This window comes from Neofelis nebulosa, chromosome 4 (assembly GCF_028018385.1).
Source record: "Neofelis nebulosa isolate mNeoNeb1 chromosome 4, mNeoNeb1.pri, whole genome shotgun sequence".
Taxonomy (NCBI): Eukaryota; Metazoa; Chordata; class Mammalia; order Carnivora; family Felidae; genus Neofelis; species Neofelis nebulosa.
In genome coordinates, this window is record NC_080785.1 from 5,664,542 (window position 1) to 5,678,599 (window position 14,058).

General features: G+C 56.2%; 1 protein-coding gene across 7 annotated transcripts in view; it reads left to right on the forward strand.

Annotated features, from left to right (window-relative positions):
* PRKAG2 (protein kinase AMP-activated non-catalytic subunit gamma 2) overlaps positions 1-14,058 on the forward strand; it is a 261,150-nt gene that overhangs the window by 78,345 nt on the left and 168,747 nt on the right. For all 7 annotated transcript variants that reach the window (XM_058723747.1, XM_058723752.1, XM_058723748.1 and 4 more), the window contains exon 3: positions 4,486-4,765. In XM_058723747.1, the coding sequence (XP_058579730.1) occupies positions 4,486-4,765 (280 nt within the window). The remainder of the gene's footprint in view (positions 1-4,485; positions 4,766-14,058) is intronic.

A 14,058-nucleotide genomic window follows, 5' to 3' on the forward strand; every position in this document is an offset into this window, starting at 1 on the left:
GGAACCTTGCATGCGGTGAAGATACACGGTGAGGACTGAGGCCTCACCCAGCCCGGCCGGCCCCCACTTTGGTGGCTCCCAGAGGGTTCTAGAGCAAAGTCATTGTCACAAATGCACAACTTGGGAGCGGAAAGGGACCATGAGGGTTTATTGCACCCCCAGCGTGTACTTGGAATGCTGGGGGACATTGGCAATGGTGACGTCTGGGCCATGGGCCTCAACAGCCCATGGTCTGGCTGGGAGAGGAGGCCCGGACTCCCGAGAAGGTAGTGAATTGTTCCAGATGGTCTGACAAGGACACGGGACATGGAGGGACCGGAGTGCTGGTTAGCTGGGAAGGCGCTTCTCCCCTACATCTGTGGCTCGATGTAGCCTGGAGACAGGCCTCGGATGGAAGGTGCGGCAGAAGAACGTGGACAGGGCAGGGCACTTGGGATTCCCGCTGATCCTGATTCCCGAAGGCCATCCCTCGGTCTCCCCCCTGCCACCCTCACCCCGTCCCTGGAGGGCAGGCGTTCCCTCCCCCTGACCTTGAACCCTGGCAATCCTCCTTTCAATTAGACTCCAGTAGCCTCGAATTATTTGGACATAAATAAGGTCGGCCTTTCTGAGAAGCAGAGTTAGGCCACTGCTGAGAAGAGTTTCCAAACTGCCTTAGGAGGGCTGCCCTCCTCCCCTGCCTGATTCTGCCCCTTCGTGTTAGCAATCCAGTTCCAAGCGTAGACACCCCTGTGAAGGGGAACATGGCTTCGATTCTGCTGACATCTAGCCCTTTCCGTGGACGTGAGGGTGGCCACAGAGGGCCACCAAGGGGCCACCAGGCTCCTCGGGCGGAGAAGTGTGGACGCAGTCGGACACCCACAGCCTCCCCTGCATCCCAGGAGCCCTTGTGCAGCTGGATGGATGGGCTACACTTGAGCTCCCCTTGACAGGTGTTCCTGAATATTCCAGCGGCCAACCTGGCAATCTGTCACATCAGTCATCCAGGATCTCCGGGCCTCCTCACTGGACCCCTGTCCGCGGCGCCCCCGCCCCCAGAGATGGCAGCGCTTTGTCACATACCGTGTCTCTGTGGGAAGCTTCTGGTCACCTTGACTCTGCACAGCTCTGGCGTGCAGTTCCCAGGCCAGCATCTGGGGCCAGGCCAGTGCCGGGATCTCGGGGATCGTTCAGCACCGTTGCAGCCGCTCTGGGTCAGCCGGCACGGCGCCGGGGGTGGGACGGGGCGTCTGCGGAAGGCCTGCAGCAAAGATCTGAGCACCAGGCGGCCTGGCCTTTGCCCCAGTGCCCTCCTGGCCGACGGCTGGAGAGTCCGCTCCCCGTTAGCTCCTGAACCGCCGGCACACATCTTGGGAGTCTCCGGGCCCTTCTGTTCGTCCAGAGGCGGCGCGTCGTCCGATTACATTTATCGAAGTATTGCTTCATTGCAGCCTTGCCAGCAGGCGTGAGCCACAGCCCCGTCCCTGGCAGCTTCCATTGGCCCCCGAATCAGCATCGCCCCCGCCCAGCCTGCAGGGAACAGACGGCTGGCATGCCCGGCCATCTCATCTCCCCTCTGCCAGGCAGCGTGGGACCCCGCAGAAGAAGGGGGAGCCGGGCTGTGTCCACCATTGCTTGGCCTTTCTGGGGAAAGGTCTACTTCCCATGGGTTCCCTCCTCCGTGTCTGACTCCGTCGGCCTGGAATTCTCAGTGCAGAATGGCATTCCAGTCAGGAGAACCCTAGGGTGCCCCTTGTTTACCAAGTAAGGGCCAAGCCAGCGCTCAAGGCCCTCTGCTCCGGGCTCGTGGCGGCCACGTCTTGCCCGCCATTCTCCCTTCCCCCACAGAGCCCAACACGGGCCTGTGCCCAGCAGCTCCGCCTTCTCCCTGCAGAGCCCCCCGGGGACTTGCGGAGCACGGCAAACTCGGGGGTCGCCTGTGGGGTTAGCCTCGCAGCTGGTTCCTAAATGCGACCGACTCTCTGCCTCCGCCCCTCAAACCTGACCTTGACTCCGTTTCGTGTCTTCCGGGCTGCTCCCACTCCCTCCAGCAGCTATTTCTGCCACTCTCGGGAGGGAGAGGGTGGAAGCTTTGTGACCTTCACCGTGCCTCCGGCTGGCCCCTTCCCCTGGCTTCGGGCTCAGGGGTGCTCAGCGAGCGATGGTGGAGGCCACCAAATGGTCTGCCCTGAGCAAATCTGTGCCAACCCCTTGCCGGAAAGCCTCGGGGAAGAGTCAGGTTCTTACTCCGCAGGTGGTGTCGCGCCGTAAGTCAGCCCTGCCCCCCTGACGCCCCACAAACATCAGGCAGCTGTTAGTTACAAATTCATGACCAGGAGCACGGATCAAATATGCATGGCGTGCTCACTGTGTGCCAGGTGCTTCCCCGCCGTCGATCCAGTCAACTTCGCACCCCGTGGGTCGGCCTAGTGTCCCCCCTTGGATGGATGAGGGCCCTGGACCTTAGGTCGCTTGTCCACACCGCTGGAAACGGAGCCGTGATTCAGACTCCAGTCTCCGTGTCCAGACTCCTTGCCTGCATCGCCCCGCTGTTGGGTCACCTTCCACTCCTTGTGTGACGTTCCCCACTCCCTCCCCCCCCCCACCCCCGGCCATAGGCGCGTCTGGTCTACTGCGTGGAGAACGTCTCCTTCTTAGTCATTCTTAGGGTTCAGAACAATGTGAGGAAGCCTGAGTCCCATAGGTGGGGGGGATAGTGGCAAAATCGAGAACTCAGAGCACAGGGAGCGGAGGTCTAAAGGCTTTCAATATCAAGGGCTAAAGAGAGAAAAAAATTCACCTCTCTATAAGGAGACGCGCTTGTGGTCTGTGACTGTTGTAGTCCCGGCCTCTGGCCCAGAAGCTCACTCACTGAAGGGACGGACGTGGAGCCCACCTGGGCACCCCCATATGGCCCCACGGGCCCTCTTGTATAAAGTGGGGAGTTGTAGGGAGAAGTGACTTGTGGTTGAGGGTCACTGAGGCCCCCCTCAGCCCCACCCCCACTCCCGGGAGGGCATAACCTCCAGCGAGGAGTCGTAAGCCCAGTTCGGGGCGCCCTCTGGTGGGGGAAGAGCTCACAGGGGCCCTGGGTCGCTCAGCCACCCCCGGGGACAGAGGCCAGAGCCCCACAGATGCTACCTCTGGTCGTGTGCGTGCCCTCGTGCCCTCACCTATCTTTGCGAGCCTGTGGCCACCAGCTGGGTGGCATCGCGGGGTCTCAGCACGCTGGGCGGTTCCCTGCCCGGCCTCCTCCTCGCCCCGTGAGCCCCGTGGACCTGTCGCTGTTCTTTCCTACCGTGGGACCGGGTAGGCCCTGAGGTCCTTCTGGCCCCCGTGTTGCAAGTTTGCCAAACCGACAGGAGCAAACGAACGCGCAGAGGGTAGCTCCTGTGACTCGGGGGCGGGCGGGCGTGACGCCTCGGCTTACAGATGAGGAAACTGAGGCACGACGAGACTAAGTTGTGCACAGGGAGGCCCATTGAGGGGTGAGTCGGGGTCAGACCCTCGCGCTCAGGCTGCAGGTGTAGCTCCGGCTTCCGATGTCCGTCCAAGTGCGTGAGTCACGTGCCCCGGCTTGACGCCGTGGACGGAGTCGTCGTATCTCAAACCGTAACTACAAGGTCTAGTCACCAGCGAACTGGGCCTTGTTAACTTCCTTCCTGAGCCCTGTCACCAGCCCCAGTCATCCTAATGCCACAGCAGCTTGCGGGGGGCGTGGTGGAATTCATGTTCCTCAGCGCTGGGACTGCCTCTCGGTGGAGCCCCAGGCCGGCCGTGGTTCAGGCCTTAGAGGTATACATTTCCTCCTCTGAATTTTTAAAAATTCTATAAATTAAGTTACTTCTTTATTAAATTATTTGTTAACTTATTTATTTTAGGGAGGGTGAGAGCAGGGAAAGGGCAGAGGGAGAGGGAGAGAGAATCTTAAGCAGCCTTTCTGCTGCCAGCACCGAGCCTGACGCGGGGCTCGATCCCGTGACCCTGGGATCGCGACCTGAGCCGGAATCAGATCGACCGACCGAGCCACCCAGGCGCCCCTGTGTTTCCTCCTTCGAAGAGGGCCAAGAGACCATCGTGCCAGGGTAGTCAGACCTCAAGAAGGACAGACGTGCGGCGTGAAGAAGTAGACGCCAGGAGACAGACCCACAAATAGGATAAAGGGGAAGATGCGTCGTCTCGAACCATCTCGCTGCCTCTTCCGTGCTCGTCCGCTCCAGGAAGCCCCTTCTAGAGGGCTGGGTGGAGGTCAGCGGAGCCCTGGGTGGTGCTGACGGGCCTGCGGACGGGCCACCCTGGGTCAGGTCCTTTCCTCCGGCCCGTGGGGTCGCTCCCGGTGTGTGTAGAAGAGCTCGGGGCCGTCTCTGGGGCAGGGTGCCACGAAGGTGCAGCCCGGTGGCGGTGAATATGGGGAGGGACCGGTCCAGCCGCGACGGGTCCAGCGCGGGGCTGAGGTCTGAGTGCCCGTGCTCGGAGTGACCCCTCTGTTTGTCTGTCTCTCCCCAGGTGGACAGCCCCTGCAGCTCGGGCAGCCCCTCCAAAGGGTTCTTCTCTCGAGGCCCCCAGCACCGGCCCTCCAGCCCCGTGTCTGCTCCCGTGAGGCCCAAGGCCAGCCCCGGCTCTCCCAAAACCGTGTTCCCATTTTCCTACCAGGAGTCCCCTCCGCGCTCCCCACGCCGCATGAGCTTCAGTGGGATCTTTCGCTCCTCCTCCAAAGAATCTTCCCCCAACTCCAACCCGTCTACCTCGCCCGGGGGCATCAGGTTCTTCTCCCGCTCCAGAAAAAGTAAGACATTGATGCTATTGTTTCAGGTGGGTGCCGGGCTGCTGGGGACCTTCCTACGGCCCGCGGGGCCACGGTGCCATTTGCGAGGCGCCCAGGCTGGCTGGGTGGCTGTCGGTGACTTGGTGCTGAGTACCTATGTCTGTGGCCGTCCCCCAAGAACAGCCGTCGCCCCGGAACACTGCCGCTTTCCACCTGTCACTTTCTCCCTGTACTAAGGCGTCGGTTCGAGGCTAACCAGAAACATCCCGGTACTCACTGTGTGACTTCTAAGGACAGCCGCAGACACTCTGGCCGGCAGCCTTCCCTGAAATCAGCAGTGCTGTGGTCTGCCAAAGGTGGCCCTCGCGGCCCGTGGCTGGTTTCGTGGGGTTTGAGCGTCCCTGTTTCTGACAGATCCTCACTTTCTGTTCTGGGCTCTGGGCAGCTGGGGTTGATCTAGAGAAACAAGGGAAGGAAACATATGCTTAAGAGAGAGTTGAGGCTCTTGAGTGTTTGTGAGCGGAGGAGAAAATACTCTCCACGGAGCACTGATGATCATAAGCGGAAATGCACGAGGCAACCTGTAAAGGAGACGGAGTTTTTCTCCTCCCCCCGTGTCTCAGCGCATCGCCCCGCGCCTTCTGAGTTTTTCTGATGACAGAAAGCTCCCGTTGGGGAGGGCAGTGACTTGAGGTCGTCTCTTCCCAGCCTGCATTTGCACTCAGGACCTGCAGGCTAAAGCGATACTCAATCTGCAAGGCCGGGGCACACGGTGCAAATTCAGACTCTGTGATTTGCAAGGAAAGGGTGGGGAGCGCTCTTCTTTTCTTCTTTTCTTTTCTTTTCTTTTCTTTTCTTTTCTTTTCTTTTGTGGTGTGGGATATTGTTGCTAGTACCCCCAAAGTCATCCCCCTCGATGAGCAGACCTAAGCATAAATTCACAGATGTCATATGACACAGTGGCCCTCCAGGGGACATCAGGGGGGCAACATGTAGTTGGGAACTATATATACAAAGCCCACGAGCGAGGCCTGTGTCCCAGCACCGATGTCCTCGCGTGCTAGGAAGCATCCCCAGCTTCCTTGACAGAGATGCTGAAATTCTCAGATGTCCTCTAAGAGGAGGGGATATCAGACAGATCTTCATCGGCGTGTCCTGTTTCTTCAACGGTGGCATCAAGCCTCCATTGGTTATGACAGAGCAAGGCTGCATCGGGCTCCTGGGGCTGTGTAACAAAGTACCCCAACCTGGATGGTTGGGACAACAGAAATGTCTACTTTCACGTTTCTGGAGGCCGGAAGTCCAAAATCAAGATGTCGGTAGGTTGGTGCTCCCTCTGAAGGGTCTAGAGAAGAATCTTCCGCGACTTCCTCTTGGCTTCGGGTGCTGCCAGAAATCCTCGGTGTCCCTTGGCTTGTAGAAGCATCTCTCCGATCTCTGTCTCTGCGTCCATCGTCGCCTGTGTCTACGTCCGTGAGGCTCTTCTCTTCTTATAAGAGCTAAATCATATTGGATTAGCAGCCCGTCTGTCCGACTCTAGTGTGAGGGCATCTGCGGTGACCCTGTTTTCAGAAAGGTCACCCTCTGAAGTTCCTGGGAAGGCATGAGTCTGGGGTACACTGTCCAAGACAGGACACAGGTTGTATGGGAAAAGCCGAGATGTACAGTTCACATCACGGGCTGGGGGCGTAGACGATTTTGTGGGTGTGGAGTGGCCAGCCTGTTACGACCAGGGTCCTTTCTGAAGGTAGAAAGGAGAAGCCACGATACGGGGTCTGGGAGGGTGGGATGTTGGCTAGTGGACAAGGGCCAGACTCTCAGCTCCCTGGGAAGCAGGAGCCCTTGCTGCCTTTTTCTGGTCGGCATTGTAAAGGGTTCTTCGGTGTTCTCGGCCGGAAGATACTGTTTCAAAGGTCCGTCTCATAAGATGCTATGGAGTAGGCATTGCTTGTCAAGGCTCCTTTGTACCATCTGGCGAGGCAGCTGCAGAAGGGGCTCAGGAGGGCTTTGGAATGGCTTCAGCTGCTCCTAAAGACAAGTATTGATTTCGTGGGGGTGGGCGCTTGGCTTCTCCACAGAAGCTCTCTGGGAAGGGATGTTCAGACCAGAGAAGACCGGGTCCCAGGACACCCACCCATGCTACCGCCCTTGAACCACCGACCAAGGATGTTTTCCGAGTCCACCCTCTCGAGGTGATGCCTCCTCGAGTTCTGTCTGCCGCCTGCCTCTCTATCGTGTGACTTAGGGCCCACAGGGTGGCACGGGACCTAAAAGTTCAGCAGCCTCCCCGGTGGCACGGATACACACGCAAGCTGGATAAACACCGTGATCGGTTGTTAGGGGGAAAGGAAGCAGGAAGACAGAAACGACGATCACGCTCATCTTCAAGGGGGAACTAAAAAAGGAAAAGGAGATAATTCGGTCTTCAGACACTCCGAGAATGAGGAAGGGAATCTAGGTGGGAGCTTCAGTTCCAGATGGTACATCTGGCCCTGGCACCAATGGGTACCCAGGCTGGCGGGCGTTCTTGGCCCAGGGGAGAGAACCAAAGCTCTGTTCTAGAAGGATCTTATCTCATGGAGGAGCTGCCTCCGTGGCGTGGCTGCAGTCTTCCACTGATATTCACCTCTGGCCTAAGGTCCAGTGGCACGTTGATTCGAGACATGTCTTGGGGCTTCTGGGTCTTTCTCGTACTGCCTGCAGCCCCACTATGTAGCAGCAAACCTGTTTCTCTTGAGGGTCAGGGTCTTACCCCACCCGAAACCATAATCTGCTTTTTTGCCTCTTCCTCTCATATGCTGGTGGGCAGACTACAGCCTGGGGACGAACTCTGGCCTGCCACCAGTTGCTGTAAATAAAGCTTTATTGAAACAGTCACACCCCTTTATTTCTTTGGAGCGTGGCCGCTTTCACGATGCAGTGGCAGGATCGAGCAGTTGCAGTGGAGACATTACGGTCCAGAATGGACCCTGTCGAGCACCTCAAGAAATCCGAAGTGGCCTTGTGGCAGTGGAAGCTTCCAGAACAGCGAACCTTTATCTTCGAAAGATTTGTTTTAGAGCTTGATCTTGCCTTTGGAGATGAGGAAAGGAAAGGAAAGCCCATGGCAGTATGTTCCTGAATTCAAATAATAGTTTAAAGGTTTTTAAAATTTTTTAATATTGATTTTTGAGAGAGGGAGACAGAGCATGAGGGAGGGAGGGGCAGAGAGAGAGGGGGACGCAGAATCCGAAGCAGGCTCCAGGCTCTGAGCTGTCAGCAGAGAGCCTGATGCGGGGCTCCAAACCATGGACCGCGAGATCGTGACCTGAGCCAAAGTCGGACACTAAACCACCTGAGCCACCCAGGCACCCCAAAGTTTTTTAGATAATAATAAAACAATCTTGCACAGTCAGCAAGGCAGGACCTCAAGAGTGGCTTAATGTCACGTCACTAAACTTTGCTTTCTAATCGTTATTAATTATTATAATGTAAATATTCTGCCTGATAAACATAAATAATTACCAAAGCCTATTACGTGCATTCTAAGCGTGTCCTATGTAACAATTGTTTTAATCTTCATAAAAAACCCTATAAAGTCGTATTTTTACCATTTTTATCAAAATAAAAACTGAGCCACAGAGAGGGCAAGTCATTGAGCAAAGGCCACACAGCTGGTAAGCGGTGGAACCAAGATTTGAACTCAGGTGGCCTAACTCCCGAATCTACTTTTAACCCAGATACGAAGACTCTTCTTTAAAGGAGGGGATTTTAGGAATATATAAGCCAATAGTAGGACAATAGCCGGCCATTGAAGAGAAAGGAAAATAGAGGTATTTCCTTGGTTATTCCTTGCACCAAACTCACTTCCATGTGGAACGAAACTTTACATTGTTACTTAAACGCCCCGAAAAGTGGATGAAAATCTTGGGGTGTCAGGCCTTTGTAAAGGGTGCGAAAAATATGTGTGTAAACGCGATGGGAGCGTTCACGGCCTTTCTCACCGTCCCCGGAAGTTTGCAGGCTTGATGCTGAGAGCGTCGGTACATTGGTCTGGGTAGAGAAGAGTTAGATGATCCGCGTGGGAAAAGCACGAGCTATCCGAGGGAGCAATGCTTAGGTACGTGATGGGGTCCAGGGAGTGAACGGAAGACTCCAGAAGGTGGATTTGAGCTGGGCGGGACGTGGGAGTTTGGGCAGTGAGACCAGAGCCCGAAGCTCAGTTACTGTTCTGGGGAGGACAGAGGGGCAGGGACACCTCTAGAGGGGTGCCCCTGCGTTCAGGGGAGACCACCACACCCCCAGCTCCCACCCTGCCCCTTAACACCTCCTTTTTTTTTTTTTTTAATGTTTATTTGTTTTTGAGACAGAGAGAGATACAGAGTGTGAGTTGGGGAGGGGCAGAGAGAGAGGGAGACACAGAATCCGACGCGGGCTCCAGGCCCCGAGCTGTCAGCACAGGGCCCCACGCGGGGCTCGAACTCACGGACCGCGAGATCGTGACCTGAGCAGAAGTCAGACGCTCAACCAACTGAGCCCCCAGGAGCCCCTCAACACCTCCTCTTTGGAAGGGCCTTCCTCGGGCGCCTGCACAGAATAGAAGCATTCTCCACATCACACTGCTTTTTCTCCACTGCAGATAGTGGGTCTTTATCGCTTCTCTCGGCTGCCCTTCCCTCCAGAACGTATGCGCTGTGAGACGAGGGCCTCTGTTTCGTCCCGGGCTCTTTTCTCAGTGTCTAGAACGGCACTGGGCACTTAGAGGGCATCCAACAAACCCCTTGCCTTTGTTCATCGGTGAGTCCACCCGCTGACCTGGGCTCTCAGGCCTGCCGCTTCTGAAGACGGGGCATTGCCCGCATTCAGCGAGAGGTCTCGGCGGCTTGGAGAAGCGTGACTCTTCGCAGAGACGATAAAGGAAAGACAAATGAAAACCGACCACGGAAGGAAGACCGCTTCAAAAAAGCAAACACACACGCACGCACACCGATGCTCCCTCGGAGCCCGGCCGGCGGAGAGGTTTCCCTGTGGCCTTCGCACAGAAGACCGCTTGCCGCGGAGGCCACATCCCTGGCTCCCTCAGGCCCTGCAGCTGCTCTGAGTTGTCATGCACATCCGTCCATCATCGGGCCTCGCCCTCTGCCTCCCGAGGTGGACGTCAGGTCTCAGGCCGCCTTGCGGAGGGAAGAAGCCGCCAACCCGCCAGCCTGGAGCTCTTTCCTCGGCCGCCAGCCCCAGCCTGTGGCTTCTCGGTGACCTTCCAGCAAGCCCCTTTGAACACCTTTTTTTAGTCTCCATCTCAGGCTCCCGTAGGACCCGTGCCCGCAGGGACCAGCACGTATCCCTTCCTTGGTCTGTCCCTGGAGCGCATTCCTTCCTGCCTTCTAGCAGCGGTAGCCCCAGGTGGGAGAGCTTGTCCTGAGCTCAGTTGTCCGTAGTCTTTCTCCAGGATTTCTGTCTTCCGCTGGCATAGGGCACGCTTTCTCCTGGAAGTAACTTCAGCATGGGAATGGAATCACGGGGGCGCCCTGAGGTCCGTTTTCTAGGCTGCGGCCAGAGGGCGCCACCAGGCTGGCCACAGGTGCCCGGGACGGGGCGGCTGGCTCCCACCCGCACCCAGGTAGATGGCTTCGAGCTGGCAGAGGTCTGCAGATGTGAGACCTTCCTCATTCAGGTCCTGTGCCCCCCCGGAAGTCTCGTGCCCGTCCTCCCACCCTAGTTTGAACTCACAATATCCAGATGTATCTTCTGTCTCCTTGTAAAGTGCCCCGGATCCTTTGTGGAGCAAGGCAGGCTATGAATTATGAGGACACAAACCTTCATTTCCTTGATGATGCTTTTGAAACTGGGCCAGATTTGGTCACACGGCGTCTATAGCATGCTCTGTTTGGTAGAACTCACTGGATTCTCTCACCCTCTGCTTGACAGAGAACTGTAGAACTCACTGGATTCTCTCACCCCGGTGGACACTTTGACGTCAGTCATTATACCTTAGAAAGCCGAGACCTCGCGCCTCCCCCTGACATTTCTAGAAGAATTCCCCTCTCTTCTTCTTCGGATTCAAGATTTTATCGGCCAGGCTTCTTTCCAAACCTTCGGAGAGGAGAGAGGCGTGCGTTTTGTTCAAAGGGAGAGCTCTCTCTCGGGAGTGTTTGCATTTCCATCAGAAACAAAAACCGCGTTTTGGCTTAATCCTGAAGAAAGGTTTTCTGATTGTGAAAGTGAGTATCTGAAGCCCTTGGTGGCTTAGCCTCTCAGTGACCACCAGCCTTCAGATAAATCAGGTCCTGTTTACCTCCTACTGGGGAAGGGTCCTGGAACTTTGACAACCGAAGTCGGACGCTCAACCGACTGAGCCACCCAGGCACCCCCGTCGTTGGCTTTTGAGGATGGATTTTCTAACTGTAAAGGGATCTCTTTGGGCAAATGATGTTTTGGCTCAAAAGTCAGGATAAAGATATGACAGTAGAAATGCCAACACACAGCCATGACACTGGTCTTGTTATTGATTGTAAATGAGCTTTAAAAGTTTGGGGTAGAGGGGCGCCTGGGCAGCTCAGTCGGTTGAGCATCCGACTTCGGGTCAGGTCATGATCTCACGGTTTGTGGGTTTGAGCCCCGCATCAGGGTCTGTGCTGATGGCTCGGAGCCTGGAGGCTGCTTCAGATTCTGTGTCTCCCTCTCTCTGTGTTCCTCCCCTGCTCACACCCTGTCTCTCTCTCAAGAGTAAATAAAGAAAAAAATTTTTAAAAATTAAGAAGTTTGGGGTAGGGAGCACCAAACCAGCCCTGAGGCATTTCTGTCCCTGAGACCATTTCTGACACCCGAGAGGAGGAGGCAGGTTTCTGGCCCGTGAGTTTTGTTATGGCCTCACTTCCCACCTCCAGACTCCACACCACCCTCCCAGGTTCCCACCAATTAGTGTTTTCCCCCAAATGTCCCCTTTTTCCAAGCATCTTCCTGCATGGATTTTGGTAAACGTTGTTGTTGCCACGAGTGATTCTAGAACATAGACTTCAGGCCTACGGCCAGCTTCTTCCTCACCTTCAACGGCTGAGTGTGTGTGAGAATTGATGATGGCATCTTGGGATCTTTCTAGAAGACTTGCGGGAGGGGGTTGAGTATTCTGCGTCGTGCTCTGTTGTGCTATTCACGTGGTGTCCCAGAGAAAGGGCCTGAGATGGGGTCTGAAATTGCTGTTTCATTGTAGTTCCTGGAGGTACACGAATTCAGACACTGTTCGATAGATTACAAAAATATACAAGTTCGCTTAACCCTTATAATAACTTTTGTGGATTTAACTGTGTCCCCGCCGAAGAGAGATGTTGGGGTCCTAACCCCCAGTCATCTCTGAACGTGACCTGATTGAAATAAAGCCATGGCAGGTGTAATTAAGATAAAGCCCTACTAGAGTCAGGTGGGCACCAAATCCAACATGACTTGTGTTTTGTAAGAAGACGGGCATGCGGGGTGAAGCCACGTGACAAAGACAGAGACCGGTGGGGTGGTTCTAGAAGCTGAGGGATGCCAGGGGTTGCCAGCAGCACCGGAAGCTGGAAGAGGCAAGGAAGGATCTGGCGCCTTTTCAGGGGGAGCTGCTGATACCTCAGTTTCAGACTTTGAACCTGCAGACTGCGAGGCAATACATTTATTATTATTATTTTTTCACGTTTATTTATTTTTGAGAGAGAAAGAGAGGGAGATGCAGAATCCGAAGCAGGCTCCAGGCTCTGAGCCGTCAGCACAGAGCCCGATGCGGGGCTCAAACCCACGAACTGTGAGATCATGACCTGAGCAGAAGTCGGGGCTTAACCGACTGAGCCCCCAGGCGCCCCTAGGCAATACGTTCCTGATGTGCTTTGTCACTGCGACTTTCCAAGAGGGCAGTTTGAGTAGCGGGGGAAGGAAGGAGAGCGTGTTACCGGGCCAAGGACTGAGACAGAGATGGCTTCTTTCAAGGAGTTTGGGTCAGAAGGGAAGGGGAGGGGAGGGAGGGGCGGCAGATACCTGGTGCCCAAAGGCGGCGTGAGCTCCTCTACTCCTCCCGGCCCCTCCCTGCACGTGAAGGGGTTTCCACCAAAGTCAGGGACAGGACATCACTTCCTGCCCGTGTGCGTCTACAAGGCTGGAGGCGAAGACAGCCGGGTGCTGAGGGTGTCGGAGGCTGGGGGCCCGGATCCGGTGGCTCAGTGGGGAGGGCAGCGGGGCCAGCCGCCTTCCTGGGCGGGACGGAGACGCGAGCAAGAGAAACCCTTCTCACGTGGAACCACTGAGAACCTGGGCTCATTTCTTGCTGGGGCCCCCCTGAGCCGATCCTGAGGCATAAAGGTAGACTGGAAGTGAGTGGGTGGCTTGGCGTTAATGGAAGTTTTGGATTGGCCTATTTTAAGATAGGAGAGATGAGCGCATTTATAGGCTGAGAGGCAAGGAGCCAATGTCAATACGCCGGTGGGTTGTGACAGGCCAGGGACGTGAGCCTGTGTGCCTCGCTGGTGTCGGCTTCTGTTCTCCATTAGACTGCTGGGCTTGTGCTTGGGGGACGCCTCCGTTTGTCCTCGTGGCCCCGACAAGGCTGTCTGTCTCCCCAGTACTGCCTTCACCCCCTCCGAGGCCGTCTGGGTCCCTCCGGGTTGTTCGGGGACTTGCGCTGCTGCGGGTGGGGACCTCCTGTTCGCACCGCGAAGCACGTTTCTACAGGTGGCTGCCACGGCGTTTATCAGTGAGCTCTGAGCTCAGGCTCAAGGTCAGGTCTGCAAGACGGCTGCTAATCCCTGACAAAAGTGACTTGTTCTGGGTCCCAAGGCTTGGTAGTGACGTCGGTGTGCGTGAGCTCGTCTGGTCTGAACGTGGCAGGTGCTGAGCACAGTGTGACCCGTCCCTGTCCTGAGGACTCCCGGATTTTGCTCCTGAGAAGAACCAGGCCGCCCCCCTGACTTCACTGCATTAACCCTGCCTGTCAGTGGTGGCTCCTCCCTGGGGCCCTGAAGAGCCACGATACAGTCTCCTCTGCACCTCTTTGGTCCTTACACATACATATATATGTTAGAGCGTGTGCACACATCTGCGTAAATACTGTCAGATAGCTGAGCCCCCTTCCTCTATTAGGCACGTTCTGAGAAATGTTTTCCTGCCTGTTGCCGAGATCGTCTCGAGCTCTGGAGACTCAGAAGGCGGCCATGCTGCCCTCGGCTGCTACGTGCAGCCCCTTTCTCTTGTCTTTTCTGCCCCCTGTCCGTTGGCCCCTCCTTCTCCAAAGTTCCAGTGCATGGCCTGTCCCTACCACGTGTTGGCGGACTCTGATAACCCGTCTGACAGCTGCCCCTCCCCTTTCTTCT